At 39.7% G+C, this 19,601-nt stretch overlaps 1 protein-coding gene across 2 annotated transcripts in view; it reads right to left on the reverse strand.

Moving 5' to 3' along the window:
- Positions 1-1,195: 1,195 nt before the first annotated feature.
- Positions 1,196-19,601, reverse strand: part of SKOR2 (SKI family transcriptional corepressor 2) — a 40,719-nt gene continuing 22,313 nt past the window's right edge. Inside the window, exons 7-10 of one of the 2 annotated variants that reach the window (XR_012065780.1) lie at positions 14,013-14,080; positions 6,826-6,891; positions 1,805-1,918; positions 1,196-1,640 (exon numbers count right to left, since the gene is read on the reverse strand). Coding sequence is in view for 1 of the 2 variants with exons in the window: in XM_072952309.1 (XP_072808410.1) it covers positions 6,829-6,891; positions 14,013-14,080 (131 nt within the window). In the remaining variant the exon portion in view is untranslated. Of the gene's footprint in view, positions 1,919-6,825; positions 6,892-14,012; positions 14,081-19,601 lie in introns of both variants that reach the window. The other variant, XM_072952309.1, reaches the window with a different exon arrangement.

Below are 19,601 nucleotides of genomic sequence, written 5' to 3' on the forward strand. Positions count from 1 at the left end.
TGACAAAATACCTCAAGAAATGCGGAGGTGCTAAGGCCATGACAATAAGGATGACAGGAGTCACCTGGCGCTCCAGGGAAAGGTGCACAGAGGGGCTTCAGTGGAGCCTGGGATTTAGGTGGCGAACAGGAAGGCACTGATGTACTTTCAACATTCTAGCAGCAGACGCCGATGGACTTTCACGCTGAACTTGGCTGTAAACTCAGTTCAGAGCTATGCCACGATTAACTCCTCTAGGCTCTCAGACCTACGTGTCAAGTTATCTGGTTCTCCTTTCTCTTTTGCTCAAAATTGTTTGCTGATGTTTTAGCACTAAGAACTCTGAGACATTTAAAGTTGCAATTGGAAAGTAAAGAACAACCTTTCAGGCTTGTTACATGGTCAGTTGATGCAGCTGCAGGACAAAGACCTTAAATTCATCTGCAAATCTTTAATTATTTTCTCCTTCCAGAGCTGCTGCCCTCGCTCTGAGAAGCTACCTGGTCCCTGAGTTTGTATTGGGTTCTGCAGAAAATGACCTCTGCTGTCCCCTGGTGGCTGGTCATGAAGCCAGGGTTATGTCCACCCTGGTAATTTTCTGTCACCCTTGGTGTTACCGGCTTTGAGTACAAAGCTAAGGATGTTCAGGCTTCCATCCCTACCTGTAATTTAAAGCTTACATAAAAGAAAATGCCCCACCAACTTGGACTGACCAGCTATGCCCCCTGCCAAGCACAACGGTCAGTTTCAGAAACTGGCAGTGGAGAGATGCCTCTTATGTTAGGATGGTCTTTGGCAGCTCCAGGGGAGATTATCCACAGTGCACTTCTGCCCAACCCGGCATTACTTTAGAAATCCCATTTTGGCTCTTCTGTCTCATCTGGGAGGCAGGATTTTTGGCATAAAATAATCATGGACTTTGATTTGACATCACAGTGATGAGGAAGGCATATTATCAACTCCCTCACCAGTTCTGTTAGAAGACCTAGCAGGAATTTAGGACCTTCCCTTACCCATACAAAGATCCTACCATGATGGGAGGACCCCAGGTGCTGACAATGGCCAAAGGCTAACTTGGACATTAATAATCATTTTTGGAGGAATTCCGTTTTCAAAAATAATTTATTCAAGTATTTTATGCCAAAATAATTCTTTAAAGTATGTTTCTATTAGTTGCTCCCGAGCAAATGTGCATTTAACTACATGAACACAACTATTACTTCATAGTTTTTTTATTATAGACTTTTTTTATCCACATGAATGTTAAAGAAACTACAACAGAGTTAAATACCATTTTTGATAACATGATTATATTCTTAATTACACTCAATATTAAACTGTAAAATATTTCCAGAGGAATACAATCTTCATTCATACAGCAGGCAAAGAAGCAGAGAGGAAGAGGCCACATGTAAATCTGTCCAGTTTGCTGTGAAAAGCAGGTTCGTACGGCTGACACCATTCTAGCCATCGAAACGTGACCCCCACTCCTACGACAGGTCTTGTGTTTTCTTTCCACCAAGAATCACTTCTTCAAATGTAAAAGACAGTCTTGGTGAGCTGCTCTCTCCAAGTGTGCGGCACTGAGATGCCCTGGGACCGTCCATGGATTTCCCACCCCGGTTGGCTAATAGCACTCCCACGCTCTGGGTCCAGCTGGCCTTTAAAAACACAAAGACTCAAACTTTGGTTCCACCAAAAGATGCGACAAGCACTGACTGCTCTGGTGGGCCCCCCTCCCCCCACCAATGAACGGCCCCTGCAGTCCATTTCACATGGCTGTCCATGCTGCTTTGAGGTCGCTCACCCTTGGGTTCTCCCGAACCTGATTTTGTATTTGATTCCCAAGCCCTTTCAATTTGCAGTCTCTGTGCGGGTCAGAAGTGTTCAGCGGCAGGCTGTATCTTACAGGAGAACAAGAGTAAGGGGTTCTGGGCACCTGGGATATGACAAAAAAAAAGCACAGAATGACAATCTCAGTATGATACACTCTGATAACTGAAAAGTATTGAAAGTATTATTTAGTATATCCTTAAGACAAGAGATTTTTAGTACCATTTGGATAAAAATGTTTAAACAGTGACCACGAAAGCATCTTCCTTTTTACATTTGTTGGCCTGCTGTCTTAGAGTATGCGTCTCTGCTGGCACTGAGCCAAACCAGAACTATTAAATCAGAGTGTGATGGTTTGCTATGCCTTCTTTACAGTTCAGTCATTTGCTGGGTTCTGGAAACTTCGATTTGTTGTTGGGCAAACATTAAGGCAGCCCGCGGTATAAGGGGCAGACAGAATTCCATGCACTGGTGCTCGGCTGGCTTTGGCTGGTTGGTCCAAGTTATGTCTCTTTTTCTTGTCCTGGGGTCTTAGGGCAGCTCTAGAAGTGTGACTGGAGGTTTTGCAATTCAACATCAATGAAAGCACCAGATTGGTTATTGACTTCATGTTTATAAGTGATAGCAGAAGATGTGAGTGAGGCCACGATTTCAGGTGACAAATCAGGGAAGGACAGATGAAGTGTGGGCTGCAGGGCCAGGCAGCCTGGTTCAGATCCTGTCACTTGCTAGCAGTCAGACCACACACAGCTCACTCATCTCAGCATTTCTGTTTGCTCAGTGGATGAACTGTGACAGTAGCAGTACGTCTCTCAATGAGTGGTTATGAAAGTTAAATAAGATAATTGGTGTAAAGCACTTAGAAGTGTAGGGGCACATTGTCATTACCAATGGAGACTCTTGAAAGAAACTGGTCCTCTTTTGTCTGACTACAGAGGAGAGAAATGGACACACCACCCCGTTTTTATCTTTTATCGTTGCAAAAGGAAGACACAAGAGTGTTCGATGAGAATCTCTCCACACCCTTTTAAGACCTTTTCATTGCTATTGTATCTTAGAAATTCTCCCAGAAGTGAAACAAGAATAACAGGAGTTTACCAAAGAGGTAGATACTGTTAGCATAAAAAAAAAATCGCAGTTTCAAACTCTCCAGAAGGATGCAAAGTAGCAATAAGTGATGAAGAAAATGCAGACATAATGTAAAAAGTAGGTGGGTTACACCGTTGGGTGTTATAGATGGTTCCGAGCAGACTTAGATAAAAGCACCCCCTTTGGGGAAAGAAGGGAGAATCTGGCAGAAGACTAGCATGAAAGAGTGATGGTTGAAATTTTGGTGGGGAGAGTATAGCTCAAGTGGTAGAGTGCATGCTTCGCACACACGAGGTCCTGAGTTCAATCCCCAGTACCTCCTCTAAAGATAAATAAATAAACCTAATTACCAACCCTGCCCTTAAAAAAAGAAATATAATTTAAAAATTTGAGCTAGCAAAGCCTTTGGTCAGGTTTGACCATCCACATTTATATAGAAGAAAGAGCCTCCAAGAGTAATCTCTTAACATAGGGAGGTAGTGTCAGATTTAGAAGCCAGACTCTCTTAAAACCAGTCCAGTGATTCTAGAAAGACAGAGGAGGGGCTTAGAGTCAAATAGACCTGCATGGAATCCAGGCACTGTCACTTCCTAGCTAAGTGACCTCACTGAACCTCAGTGTTCCCATGTATGAAATGGGGAGAATAATAGGACCTACCACACAGAGTTGGATTGTAAGGATCAAAAGAGAGAACGTGGCAAAAAACTTAACCCAATATTTGGCATAGTTAATACTCTATAAGTGATAGTTATTATTTCCAGCTTGTTCCACAAGTTTCTGTATGACTCTGAATGAGTCATATCCCATGATTCACTTTCCACTTATGTAAAATGATCACGTTCACTGTGAAAGACATAGATGCTACAACCAGTTACAGGCATGACATGTGCAGAATGTTAAAAGGCGCTTGGGAAAAAAGAATGTAAAGTAATAATGAAATTGGTGTTAACATCATGACACTATTATTTGGGGTGCAGATTTTGCACAGATTATACTGGAGTGTCTATGTAGGAACTGGGGTACAGAAACTACCAAAGGTGAGGAAGACCATGAAGAATAATCCTGGTGTTTAAAAAAACATTTCCAGATGAAAGGATAATACACCCAACATTCTGAAGTCCTTTTCTTAAAAATTTGTTTTTCAAATCACTTCCTTTGTACCTGTGAGCTCATGATGAAGCAAATACTCAGAGCAGTACAATTTCTAATCTACTAGGGCTTGTTTTAGCGGGGAGTTTGAAGATAAATAAAATAAACTACAGTCTACACAGCTGGTCGCTAAACAAATAGGATTCATTGCCCCAAAGGGGACTATGCTTAGGTGGAAGAAAGGTTTAAGTAAATCCATGGATAATGGATCTTCAAGGAGTTATCAAGGGAAAGTTAAGAGTATTCAATACAGAGGTCTACATTTTGAGGCTGGGATTGTTAAGAATAACAGTTTGGATCTTCTCATGGAATTGCAGTTAGGACCCTGGTATGGGTGGACTTTTATTTTGATTCAACGTGAAACTTCTTACGTCCTAATGTAGGGCAAAAAAGACGTGTAGAGCAGTGATATGTGGCAGTACTTGCTCAGCTTATTAAGTGGATTGCCTATGGTTTTGAAAAGCTTCCTCCTCTTAAGAGTCATATTGGAATCCACTGGGTGGCAAGAACACAGCCCACTACCTTAAGGGTCACTCTTGCATAAGACATTAATGCATCAGTCCCTAATTTGGAAACCTGTGTTCACTCAGCAAGACGGAATTTGTCTCTCTCCCTTGGTGTAATGATTTTTATTTTGTAATCTCTCTCGGGGTAATTCCTTGCAGGCTTGGCATGTTGAGAATCAAATACTGTCTCTAACAATATGGTTGTGATTCTCTGCTTGGCTGATTTAGCTCAGCATTTAAGTAACCACTAATCTTCTGAAAGCACCAGGGTCTACTTAGAGAAATCCCTATTGTCTGCAAGGATGGAAACAAAATCAGCATGGAGGAAGCATTAGTTACTAAACACAAATCAATCTTTTTTTCCCCAGCCTCGCTGTATACTCTGTCGCCATCGAAGGCACGGTTTCTGGGCAGTAAGTCTTCATTTTGCAGGTGCAAGAACAGCTCATGTCTGACAAGCAGAGAAGATGAACTGGGGAAGTGGAAGGAGTGAAAAGAGTTTATTGAAGTTCCTAAGTATAAATCAAACTGCATTCTAATGGATGAATCACAAAAGTGGAGTAAAAGGAACCTGATACAAAAGAAAGTTCTATATAACGTCTTTTACTAAAGTTCAAAACCAGGCAAACCCAATCTTTTGGGGGCCAGAGGAGTAACTGGGCAAGAACACAGGTAACTCTCTGGGTGTTGGAAACCTTAAGCGAGTTGGTTGAGTTTTGATTTGTAGACTTCATGGCTTGTATGACGATGATTTATAGGCTTGAGTGACTAGGTGTTAAGACTTCAATAAAAAGGTTACCTAAAAAGAAATTCCAATATATACTCTTCGATTTGAAAAAAAACGAGTTTGACATTTTTAAACTTTTATACATAGGAGTTTATCAGCATTAATTTGGGTGATTCTTGTTTGATTACCTTGATATGCTGAGTTAAGATATATTAGAGCCTGAATGTTCTAAAATTATTTATTTCTCACTGCTGGTACAAAACTGGTCTACAATAATGAGAAAGAAATCGCCCGAAGTCAACTTCAGACTTAAGAAAAATACTTGAATATACAGAATTCTAATGAAGCCAAGCTCACAGGTCCATCTGTGTATGACTTCATGGAGATGAAAACAGAATGACTTATTATCTGGGCAACTCTGCTGTGAAATATCTGCTCAGAGAAGACAGGAAAGTCCAAGCATAAGGGGCAAGCAGGCACTGCACTGCAAGTCAGGAGCCCTGGAATCTCTTCCTAGCTTTGCAACAGAGACATAAAACATCTCAGCTCTCTGCACTGTAAGTGGATTGCCTATGGATTTCAAACAAATAGGATTCCTCGATTTCCTGTGTGTAAAATTAGGGGGAAGCGTATGAATGAGAGACCGGTTTGGAAAGAGTTTTGAGCTCCTAATGAAATGTGACATAAATATAATTATTTAAGACAAATCCTGAAGATTATCACAAATAAAGATGATGGCATGAAGGAGGACTGTCGCGTGCACATTATAGAGGCGGCTTGTGATCCACGGAAGAGAGGAAGGGAACAAAAGGAACTGTGAACCCGCACTGTACAGGATTTTTTTTTTTGCCAATAAATTCTCTTGAGTTGAAAATATGTTCCAGAGGGAAGGAGTGGGAAGAATTGTACTGATGGGAATGAATAAAACTGATAAATGTCTGCAATCCTAGTTGGCCATGAGCACTTACAAATGCTACCTCTGTAACATCAGAGTTTTCCCCTGATTTAGCAGTTCCAATTGCTATGTCATCCTCATGTCTTACTGCAGAAACAGCAATTTCCCAGTTTTTGTATTCCTTCAATGCTAATAATTATATATTTTTTCTTCCATATAATCAAAAGGTTGCTTTTGAAATGTTTAGGTATATTCTGAATATAGTCATTGAATTTTTACTGTCTTCTTTTCCTGAGGAGTCCTGAATATTTGTCCTTTAAATTGCTGCCAGGTGTGGGACATTGGCTCTGGCTTCAGCTGTAGCAAAGCAATGATTGGCTTAGGGAAAGAATGATTACTCCTGCAGTAGAAGTTCTCAAAGGTCTACGTTGTCAGCAATTATTTATAGCACCATCTGTCAGTAACTCACTGAAAGTCAGATTTCAGGGAGAAATTTTGGGAAGCAAAAGAGAGACGGAGAAGAGGAGACACAATAAGAAGATGCAGCGTCCCCAATCCCTTGGACTATTTCAAGTACATCAGAGAATACAGCTGAGCGATAGCGATTCAGAGAGTTACGGAAAGTCCGTTTCCCTTGGTGAGCTCACCTTTTAGCTTTTGCTGAGATGGGCACCAAGCTTTTCTTTCCTGATCAAGCTTGCTGCATAGGGGATCTGCAAGATAAAAACAAGCAAACCTCTCTGGGTAAGCTAAATTTTGAGACAGATGAGTGATGGAGATCCTTCATCATGCCTAGCAATTTGAATGCCAGTGGATCCGCCTTGAGAAGAGAAGCAGTATGAGGTTCCTGGGGTCCAGCATCCCTAAGGCCCGTGAGAAAGCGTATTAAGGACAGACCAGGTAATGACACTAGGGTGTTGCCACTGCTACTCTCTGAGGTTCCTTGGTGACATTTCACTTAAGAAGTTTTTTAAATGTTGTATTTAATAATACGGTATTCTTATTTTTTTAATTTAGGTATGAAAACTAACTCATGATGGTATCATGTATGTCCAAGGTCACAAAACAAGAATGTGGTGACAAACCAGAGCGAGGTCATCTTTCATTTAGATAGAGCGATGAAATATGCCATCATTACAATCACAAATAAGACTAACTATCTAAACACAAGCTGTTACTCTGGGTAATTCCCCAATAAAATAACTGCACGGAATGGAAAATATGACCCTTGAGAATTCGACCTGGATAAATCTGAAAAGTCCTTTTCAATACTGGAGCTTTGGATGGAAGCCTATCGCATTTGGTACGCTACTTTTCATTGGAAAATTCAAATGGTTGAAACCGGACCACATGGATTATTTAGATTTGCCTCTTCATTAACCCCAGGTATGGTACTTACCTTCATCATTACAAGGCGAACTTCAGGATGCGAAAGATATAAATCCATTTTATATTTAAAGAAATATTCAGCCTTCTAGAACGTAACACGAAATATGGCTGATATTACATACAAGCAGTAAAGGAAATACAATCACTGTCATTCAGTTAGGCAATATATTGAATACTGCTAGATGCCTTCCTCACACTCGTAGGATATTTATGTTTTCTCTCCTGGTTTAGCAGCCCATAAATATGAGCCTTTATTAGTGGGGAGGAGCTGCAAATCTACAATGATGCTAGTGACTAAGATTAGCTGTACCTTTTTGCCATAACTGGCCGGTTGAATCAAAAAGTCCTTTTAATGGAAAAAAAAGGGAGAAGACAAAAATAACCACCTCACTATTTTGACACACAGTCACAACACGGATATACCTGACAGGGACATACCTGATAAAGGTCATAATAGCAGCACTGAAATTAAGGATTCATCGAGGACCATAAAATGTTCAGTGTCTTAATGTCACATTTTAGGATGAGAACTGAGATCAGCCTGATAATTATGACAAGAACAGTTACACTGGGACCTACTCTAGTTACCTCTTCTTTCCACTCTGGGTTATGCTACACCTGCTATTAACAGAGACATATCTGAATCTTGATTTTCCATTATGGTGTATGCTGCAATATGGCAAAACACACGGACCACCTCTCTCTTTAGATGCATGACGTAAGAGAGCTTTGAATGGAATTCTGTTATCGAGGATAACAAGCAGAAACAATGTAAACCTTGGGGTGTGAGGAATCGCCTAGTGAAATGTGGTTGTGCCAGTCTCACATTTAGAAAGCATTCCGCAACACCAAAATTAGATGCCACAAAGATTTAGTAAGTGTCTGTTCTGTGCCATGCACTACACGAGATAAGTTAATATCACCATGAGCCATCTCATCAAAGCCAGTAATCTACTCATTCTAAACCCAAGAAAACTGCTGGAAGGGCACTACTTTTTCTTTTTCTTTCTCTATTTTTCTTTTTTTTTTTTAAGAAATAACAATGTAGCATTTCATTAAGATGGGAAGCTGATAAGGAAAATAAAAAAAGGACTCAGGGAAAAAAACCCACATTTCCAAATAAGCACATTTGACCCCCCCAAATTTCCAGACTGAAATTTAAATCTGTGTGAAGAATGATTCCCCAATCGAACACTGATTGATGAGTTTATTTCATTAAAACAAAATGAAATAAAAGCTGAACAACAACAAAGAAAAAAAAAAGCAAAGGTTGTAAGCTGAGAATCATTAATTCTAAGTCCTAAATCATGAATGATAAATAAAGAGTATATTAGCACATGGCCCAGTGGTTCATGGAAGCTATCCTGTTTCACTGATTCTAAGATGTACGTTTTTTCCCTCACATTTTAACATTTCTGAAGTTGGGTGTATTATAACTGATGGTATCTTAGACTAATGGTTGGAAGCTTTTTTTCTTGTGACACATCAAATAATGAGGGCTCCTACAACTGATGGTGCTTCAAATTCTGTATTTCTCAACTTGGGGAGCTCAGGATCTCAGAGGCTCCATTTAAGATAATTATCCCACATGAATGTCCTATAACAGAACTTACAAAAGGTTTCTTTTCATTTTGACCAGCTAGGAAATCACCAAGATTGGCACGGACAAGAAACCCTCAAAGCTGCCGTGTAACTTCTAAATTATCCAGTTGGCTCTAGTCTATCAAAAGTATTGTGATTTTTACCGAAAAAGATAACTGCCTAGTTTGTGCCAAGAGAGTCAGCCTGAGCTCAGACATTAAGGTGGGTCAACGTCTCAAAAGGAGGAAGATGAGGGGAGAAAAGGATATATAACTGAGAAACAAGTGATTGCATCGTCAGCATGCCAGACAATAGGCCAATAATTGGAAAAGGACCCACTGTGGTTGAAGTCTGTCTCCTGCAAAATCTTAAAGCAGCTTCTATGGAAGTTCAGACTTACATCAAATCCTCTGACTTGCCGGGACCTCTTTTTGTTATATATTTAGTCACAAAACCAAAATCCTCTAGTGGCCCAGCACTTTTCCTAAAAATAAAGTGCTCTATCTATCTTTTAAGAAATATGTAAAACATATTTTAAAAACTCTCTGGGTTCAGATGGTAGAAATCTGGGCAAGTTCCCATCCTAATAAATACTGGAGAACTGCCAAGAAAAGACCGTATATCACCGAAGAGCTGTGCCCTTGCCAAAGAGGGAGCACTTGTCCAGCAACGGTGAAGACATGTCATTGCTCCTTTCCCTGCAAGGAAGCGCAGTGCTCACACCATCAGAAAGCGGTAAGATGCTTTTTTACAAGTCCACAGTGAATGAAACATTGGTACTAAATCTATTGATTTAACATTATTTTACTTGAGTCTTTTAATGAAGAACTTTGAGACCAGTTCCCCCTGGCTGCGTGTGACTGCAGCATTCTAGAAAGACAGCAGAGGGCACTTCAAGACTAGCACATTTTTTTTTAGCACATTTTTCTCAATCTATGCGCCCTTTGGTAACGATCCAGCAAGTTCAAAGGATGTGAATCTGGGTTTAGCCATTTATCATGTGTTTTCTGTTGAGCTTCGTAATGTACTTCAAGAACTATGACCAATGTCTTAAGTAACTATGTCTTCACCTATGACGTGCCTTCAAAAAAATCTATGTTGGAAATTGTATTATATTTCCAGTCCTCGGAAAAACTTTAATCAAAGGGTTATATGCTTAATATATACTTTCACTCTCTTCTTTAAAAAGTTTTTAAATTGAGATATAATTTATACATAACGTTGTAATGGTTTTTTCACCTTCTTCTTACTCCTTAGGGGTAATGGATTGTGTTTTAAAAATGGAACACATTTCCCCTAGAATCACAATTCACTTGTGAAGGAGCAATCGTTTGCTCTTTATTGTACTAAACACTAACATCTTCGTGAACTTGCTAAATTCTCAGACTTTTGATTTGAGGTTCCTAGTGAGAGGAATATATTTCTTTGCTTGTAATAAATCAATGAAATGGTAATGAAAACATTTTAAGCATTTGAAAACCCAGGGCAAAAGTGGGGGACTTTAACACAAACTGTGTTCAGGACTGCAAAACTCTAATTTTAAGCTATTTGTGAAAAATGTTAGCTTATGGTCCATGTACAAGTGTTAAATAAACTGCATGTACTTTAAACTTTGTATTGGGATAAATGCACATTCATACGACTTTGTAGTCCTCACAACTTTGCACTTAACAAATTGGAGAAGGAAGCAATGGTGTAGAAATTACAGTCAGCAGAGAATCTAAAAATGCAGGAGCCAAAGAAATTCATAAGTTTTCTTTCTATGGCAATGATACCCAAGACACTTTTGATATAATCTTTTGAATAAGAACACTGTGTAACAGCATAGGATAAATGCATTGTGGGTCTATGGGAATTGTTACAAAATATGATGGTTTTAATATATTTGAATTCTTCTTGATTGCAGGATAGAGTGGGTTTTTATTTCATCTGAAGGAAAAAAATGCCTATTCTGTAGGGAAATGACTAGTCTGTAATATACTCTGTAAACTTTAAATATAAAATAATTTAAATGTAAAAGAATAAATTAATTTTGAGTGAATCGTTCTGTTCTCAAGGAGGAAAGCATGTAACCATATTTACTGATGAATCAGAACATTCAATTAAAAATATTGAGAAAGTCAGTAATTGTGATGCCTGGCAACTTCTTGATAATCTTCAGATATAATTTTCTAAAGACGTTTCTCCCCAGGTACCACAAGCTGAATAAGGGACGGGGTAAGTTTCTGTTCAAGTAACCTTGAGTCTGCTGCCTCAAATCTAAAGCAATCGTATAGTATGGACATAGGCCCTTCCGGCACAAACATGTCTCTAGTCAGCAGGGCTTAAACAGGTCCACTATCAGAAATGCTACTTTGAGGAGCACGCCATTAAAGTGATTACTCATACTGGCATAGCATTTTATGATTTACATGTGATTTCATGTTTATTACGCACTTGTGCCTTATTATATCCCTACCAGGGTACTAGGTTGGCCCTTACAACAGGTTCCTTTGGTTTAGGAACTGACACTTAATGAACTGTGGGATGAGTCTTGAACTCAAGTTTGCAGACCCTTAAAGCTTATTATCTGTTAGTCACAAGGACAGTGCAGTAATACATAAGCTCCTGGTAATTTACTAGTATGCCTTCCTTTAGTAGTTTTGGTGGTAGTTACTTAGCACAAAAGAACATTTGAGGAAATTAGGACTAAGCCAGGGAAATCTGGAAAAGAATTAAGATGGCTGCTATATGAGAATATCATAGTTGGTCGGGGGCATCCACGGGTGGTGATTAATTCAACAATGTCTACTAAGAGCTATTTGATATTAGACACCAGGCTAGGCGTTGAAGGCAGCATGAAGACCTGGGCATCTTATGGTGGGGGACACAAAAGAAGGGGAAGGAGCAGAAGGGACAAATCATGACTATTTCACCAATTTTCATGTTAGTAGCACGGGTGTGCCTTTGTGAATTTCAGGAATTAGGTAGAGGAGAGAAGGCTGGGGGGAAAAATTCTAGCTTCTCCAGGAGACTTTAATTTGCAACCAGGAAAATTTACTATCTAGAGGAATATGTATTAATAACACTTGTCTAGATAAATGAATAAATACATGATGATAAAATATTTAGTAATACAGTATAATAAAGGTATTTTGTAATACCAATTTATATCTTCCATGTACCAAATATCTCAAAAGACATGAGACATTTTTTTCTTTTATTAATACTGCCTGCTTAGTACATGGAGGTAATATCGTTTTCTCTTCTACTAAAGAAACCAAATAGCAAAGAAATTTCACACATTAAAGTTACATGACTGGCCTTAAGTAACTGGCACTGGAATAGGTTCCTTTCCTAATGCCCATTTTGCTATGCTCGTCATCACCCCGAAATCACACATTTTTGGCTGCATGTGTTGCAATTTTTGTTTTAAGAGTCTGAAAATGATATCCTATGGTAAATAAGTAAGGTCTTAAAGTTTTATATCCTTCTGCCTCTGATTCTATATTCACAGCCTGCCTCTGGACGAATAAAACAATAAATAAATTCACAGCAAGTGATGAGCAGCTCCTATTATTCAGGTATCAAAAGCAAAGAATAGTAGATACTTCTTTTTTTTAAACCTCGGTAGGGGATTAGTCATCAATTGACTAAGAAAGTCCTTTTGCTCCCCAGTGGATTTAGGTATGAATAAAACCAAAACAAGAAGAAAGATCCTGTTTAAGAGGCGTCTTATGCTGAGGTGATTTTTCAGAACCGAGAGTTGTTACAGCACTTGAGAGCCAGGAAAGCCTCAGCAGAGTTAGAAGTAGCACTTTTAATAGAGCCCCCAGAAGGGGGGGAAAACATCGTGAAATACAAGGACGCTTTCGAAATGACTCTCAGCAATCTCCATTAACACAAGTATGATTTCTCCCACGCAGAAAGGAAACATTAATAACCATCTTTCTTAAATAATCCTGACAGAAAGAGAGATGCCTGGCTCTCAAGACAAGAGGGTCGGCACAGATACACATTTAATGGTATGAGGACCACGTGGACCTGCCTAGAAATGCCAAGCAACCCAAATTATAATAATCATGCTGTAAATAACACTAAGGATCAGTGTATGTCTTGACCCAGGTGATTACAAATATCTTACAAATACTGAGCAGAAATTATTTCCCCATTGTACTCAGGAAAATGAGGACGCTTGGGAGACTGCTTTCCAAGCACTAATGAATTATACCAGATGTATCTACGTGGGGACAGAAGGTGAAGAATTCAGAAAAAAAATTTTTGAGAAAAACGAAAACCAAAAAAAAAAAAAAACCCTCACTCTGTTTGTTTACCATTTTCCTGTTTCCCTGCTTGTGTTTAAATAGAGCTTAGTGTCCACTTTCAGACATGATTAGGATAGAGTGAGTAACATACTTCATTTGGAGATAATTCGTTTCTTTTCATCATCCTTCAAGTGAACGTAATTGATTAATTGTGTTTATACTACGTTCTATTGACAGCGGAGGGCCTGACTCAGGTCTGGGCGGTGAAAGGACGGGGAAGACAGGAGACAATGGCCCTTCTCTGAGCTGCTGGTGCAGCCCAGGACCGTGTTTGGACGTTAGCAGTGGAAGACAATGCAACTACCTCTGGTTCATCCACGGGGACAACGTACACATCTGTCTATTAACACATGGTAAGTAGTTACATTTAGAGGAAACGTACCCACACATCTGTTTATTCTGTGTCTAAGTAAATCTCTTGGCAATTAGCATCTAAACCAGCTGAGAGGTAAGTGGACCAATGGATTTCAAGGCAAAAACACGAACAGCTTCCTGCATACAGGTGGTTTGCAGACAAACCCATCCCTTTGCACTCATTTTTAAGTAGAAATGCATCTTACAATTTGTAACTGTTGCACCATTTCTTCTCGGTAGGCTAGTTCCCGTTTCATCTGATCCTGGAAATTATCTGGTAGGAGTGAGAAATAGAGAAAGAAATTCATTAAAGCACAAAATCTACTTTTGGTATATTTAGCAAAAATATTACTGATGGTCCCATAAAAACCCCATCCCTCTTTTTTTTTAAGTAAATAATATGGTTGTTTGAAGAGATGTTTTCTTCAAGACTATAATTTAATCAGAATAGACAGTAAATTCGGAGAGGCTAAGGTCTAGATGGTACATTTCACAGTAGCTCACAGCCATCTAATGTCATCCCTTGCGCTTAACTACTCAGGAATGTCGAGGGCAATCATGTTCACTGGTCTCTGCACACTTGAGCAAGTCACAGTTTCCACTGTCTTTGGAAGTCTAGTGCTAGCGAGGCAGTGAAGCTCAGAGAGAGCTGATCACAGGAAACGTGGACCCTTGTGCACGTAATGCCTTCTGGGAGATTAGACGTAGGTCTGTTAGATATGCCTGCCTGGCTTCACTGCAGCTCATCTCACACCTAGGAGAGTGATAAATGTATTCTGGCCAGACTCTCCCAACCTGCAAACTCTCTCACCCGGCATCAGCCTTATTTTATGTTCCTCCTTGGGCCATGGTGGGTCTACAGACCTTGCCTCCATCTGAGAAGGAATGAACTTGAAGAGAGATTGCTGTGCAAAATATCTTTGAAATTCTACATACTGATCGTTTTTATTGTATTTCCGGAAAGGAATGACTTCCTAATGTAGATCTTGTTGTTGCATCTTCTCTGTGTGATCTTTCTTTACAATGTGGGCTTGGCTAACTTTGGCTTTTTCTGTTTTAAAGGAGAAGTTAACATGATTTCATATGAACCTGCGGTGGATGGTCAGGGCAATAGCTCAAAGAAACCAGAAAGAAACTGGTGTGAATCCTGCACATTCCACCTCCATCCTCTTTTCTCTTTGCCATCGTCACCTCCCAAATGTAGACACCTCTTCCCTGAATAGTTTCCCAGCTGACCACCTGGCCTCCAGTGCCTATCCCTCCAAATTCCTTTCATTCTCCTGCTTGGAAGTCTGTGATGGTTTCCATCACTTTCAAGCTAATACATCCTTTACCACTCATGAGATTCTGCATACTTAGAAACTAAAAATACTGTTCTTTTTTTTTGACTTCCACCTTTCTATATGATTTGAATTTCTTCCCTAGTCTCAACTATATGTTTCTGTTTTGCTTTGTTTTATTCACTTTTTATTGTAAATTAATTTGAAATTTTTTTCCAGTGAAAAAAGAAAGAAGGTGGGTATCTTTTGAAACAAGGTGACCTGAGGATCAAAATAAGCAAAAAAGAGGTCCTGAGAACAGAGAATTTGCTCTTTTTTTCCTGTTTCACTTCTATTTTCTAAGAATGCAGCAACATTTGGCTGTCGGAGATGTTTGGTACGTTGTGTATAAAATACATACTTAGACATTGTAAATAACGTTATAATAGAGGGTCTAGTAGTGTAATGAGGTGCACGTGTCCAAAGGCGGATTTGAGTAGTGTCTACAATTTAGCCACCATTAAATACTCATTTTGACCCTGTGTGTCTATTTTTTATTGCGAATAAAGTGAATTCATTATTTATGGGTTGCTTTACAGAAAAGAAAAAGAAAACAAAACCAAACCCAACAAGGCCCATTACTGGCTGTTGTGACGGTATTTCAATATAGTCTCTTACTCGGTGTGAATTTTTTTTAAAGTACACGGATCTTAAATATCATAGCTAAAAAGTTGACACGGTTTGGATTTCAGATGATAAACACTACCAAACAATCTCGTATTAAAATGCAAAAACCCTGCATCAAGTGTATATTTTTAATTAATTAGTTTTAGGAGTTTTTTTTTTTTTTAAAGAGCAGTTTTAGGTACACAACATTTAGAGGAAGGTACAGTTTCCCATATACCCTCTGTGCCCCCCTCAGCCTCCCCCATTATCAATATCCCTCATCAGAATGGTACATTTGTAACCAAGGATGAACCTACATTGACACCTCATTATAACCTATTACTTGCCTTAGGAGTCACGCTTGGTGTTGTACATTCCATGGGTTTGGACAAATACATAGTGACGTACAGTGTCATACAGAGTATTTTCACTGCCCTAAAGTCCTCTGTGCTCTGCTTATTCATTCCTCCCTGCCATCCCACCCCTAGCAATCACTGATCTTTTTACTGTCTCTGTAGTTTTGGCTTTTATAATATATATTTAATTTATTTGGGGGGGGAAGGTAATTAGGTTTAATTAATTAATTACTTAATTAATGGAGGTACTGGGGATTGAACCAAGGACCTCGTGCATGCTAGGCATTCACTCTATCACTGAGCTATACCCTCCCCCAAGTATATAAAATTTTTAAAAGACCCATTTCCTACCCTCACCTCTGAATTTAACGTGACTCTAATAAACACGTGCAAGGCATGATGCAAGGGTTAAGGGAGGAGTCCTGGTTCCCTTGGAGGGTGGGGGGAGGAAGGCCTTGAGCAGAGATGTGGTCGGCAGTCTTCACTATGATGTGGGAGCAGGAGTGGGCAACAGCAAGTGGCTCAACTGACTGCAGCGAAAAGGGTGGAGGACACCCCGTGGACCCCACCCATCAAACCACACCCCAGTGTTCACACATGCATTGTGCTCCTAGACACTGTGTGTTTGCCACTGCTGTGGTCTTGCCCTTACAGCAAACATCTCCCTTTTCTTTAAAGTCCAGCACTAATGTCATCTCTTCTGGGATGTTCTCTCTGATTCTCCTGCCTCCTCCTGCCGAAATCGCCACACTTCTCCCGTCCTCCTCCAGCACGCTGTATGTACCTCCGTTAATGCAACCATAATCTGTACTATGATTCGTTGTTATACATCTGTCTATCAACTAATATCAAGTGGGTTCTTGGAGGGCAGGAAGATAAATTTTAGACACTTTTTAAATTAGACACTTTTTAAAGCCCATCACAGTGCTTGGCAACACCACAGGGGTTAGTTAATGAATGAGGAATTAAAAAAGCACTGAAGTGTCCACCAGAAGGTCTGGATTCTGCCAGGGACAGTAATTACCACACTCTAGGGGTTCGGACCTTTATCTGAATAAACAAGGGTGTGGAACGATGTGCTTGCAAAGGTCCTTTCTTGTTCTAGTGCTTCAAGATATGATGACAAGGTAACAGACTTGCGTAGGCTCTGTACACCTAGCTCTGTCTTTCCTGTGCTGGAAAATGGGGAGTGGGTCATCTCGACTTACAATGATAACAATTAGGCGTCAAGTACCATAGGAGGGGCTGGCACCCACCTGCCACCTCAGGATGCTCTGGAGGTGGGTCAAAGCCCATCGGCTGGGCACAAGGCAACAGGAAACAGTGTGCCACAAGCTGCCCTGGTTCCAGTGCCCTTGGCTAGGTGCCTGGGCCAGAACACCTCCAGGAAGATCAGTATGTTTTCCAGACACCAGCGCACATCCCAGGCAGGTCTCTGTCTGTGAAGGAGAGACCTGCCCTCTGAGCCTCGGCAGCCTTCTCTGTCCTTCTCAGGCTCCGCAGTGCCTCTGATCAGGGTGGCCACTGAGATGGCCTGGGAATAAGGGCTGCCTGAAGCTGGCTGTGGTACCTTCCTGGAATTCTAGGAGAGTCTGATTTTGAAGGAAGAAACAGCTAAAGGCAATTCAGAGTGGAACGATGATAACTAGTCCTTACTTAATTCATGCTCACTGCTCTATGATGGTACACAGTACAATTCTTTAAGTTAAAACAAAACAACAACAAAAAAAGAAAGCCATTAAATCATTAGAGAAATGGTGAATATTTTTATAAAATTTTTTTAAATGGAGGTACTAGGAATTGAACCCGGGACCTCATGCATGCATGTGCTCTACCACAGAGCTATGCCCCAACTCCCGCTGTTTAAAAAATGTTTGCTTCATTTATTTATTTAAAATTTTTTTACTATCTGCTATTTGATCTGCTTTATTGAATCTTTTTTTTTTTTTAAGGGAGGCACTGGGGGTTGAGCTCAGGACCTCGTGCATGCTAAGCACATGCTCTACCACTGAGCTATAACTTGCCCTATTTTTATAAAATTGGAGTGGGAAAAGGCATTAAGACAAACACCAAATGGAAAAGATCGGTAAGTTTGACTAGATACAAATTTAAAACTTTAGTATGACAATAAACTACAAACAAACTAAACTCTCCAAATACAAAAATGCCATAGTCAATGTTTTAAAAAAAAGGGTTACAACAAAAGAATATTTGCAACGTGGCAAAGAATTAATATTTTAGTACATAAAGAGTTCATATAAACCATAAGAAAATGAACATGTCAAAAGAAAGACAAGAAAATATAATAGGCATTCACAAAACCTACAATAGACAAAAGACTCATGCAAAGTGTTCCGTATCCCTGGCAACAAAAGAAAAGGAAATAATATGAGGTACCACTTTTTCCACCAAACTTAGCAAAGCTCTAAAGAAAAGATGATACATGGTGCTCCAGGGATGGGAGTATAAATTAGTACAATCTTCCTGGAAAGCAACGTAACTCTATGTATCAGGAGCTTTGAAAAGTTCATACTCTTTAACACAGTAATTCTCTTAGGAGTTTATCCTAAGGAAATGATCACGGATTTGTGTGAAGATTTAGCAACAATGATGTCTAAAACTTGGATAAACTTTAAGGTCCAACCTAAGAGTATATTTATAGATTGCTGTGTAGTCATGAAAAGCCGCTCAGTGAAGCGAAAAAAGGGAGGGTAAAAAATGGTGTGTATAATACTTCATTTTGTTGAAAGCATGAGTTAATTGGCATTAAAAAGACTGAAATTCCAAAATGTTAACATTGGTTTTCCTCTAGGTGACAAGATTACAGGTGATTTTAATTTTCTTTCCTTTATATTCCTGTATATTTAAGCTCTTCTCCAACAAGCATGAGTATAGCTTCTGTGATAGAAAGATTGTTAATTGGCAAAAGGGAAAAAAAAAACCTACTTTTTTTCCCCTCCTATGTTCTAAGGTTAATGAAAGCACAATTTAACTGGAGATGAAAACATCATTAAGCTGATTTCTCTAGTGAGAATCACTTAAAACCCAACTATTTTTGGAAGATGACAGCATAAAGGGAGCTAATAGGGAAAAGCACTGAAGTTCAAGGCAAGGGCTGTGCTCTGCAAACGTGGACAGTTTGAAAAGCGGAAGAGGTTTTGAAACAGCACCAAAAAGTATCCTGCCTACATTCCTGGTACCAGAAATAAGAGGACCCGGTAGGTCCTACCCATCAGGCAATAGGCTTTGGGGCTTATTTCATTTCCACAATCTTCATTTTGTTATCACTGCTTTTAAACAACAATAGAAACTTTTGATCTGTACCGTGTTTTAGAACCCCCCCCCCCCGCTCCAGAGGTTGCTCTACAAAAGAAGGCAGGATGGAAACCATTGAACACAGAGTAAGTCTACTAACAGCCACAGGTGAAGGAAGGGACAGACATCTCAGGGAGATGAACTGTAGTCTGTTTTTAATAAGAAGCGACCTTAACAGTAACTTGGAAGAGTAATTCTT

The sequence above is a fragment of the Vicugna pacos genome, chromosome 30, assembly GCF_048564905.1.
Source record: "Vicugna pacos chromosome 30, VicPac4, whole genome shotgun sequence".
NCBI classification, from domain to species: Eukaryota; Metazoa; Chordata; class Mammalia; order Artiodactyla; family Camelidae; genus Vicugna; species Vicugna pacos.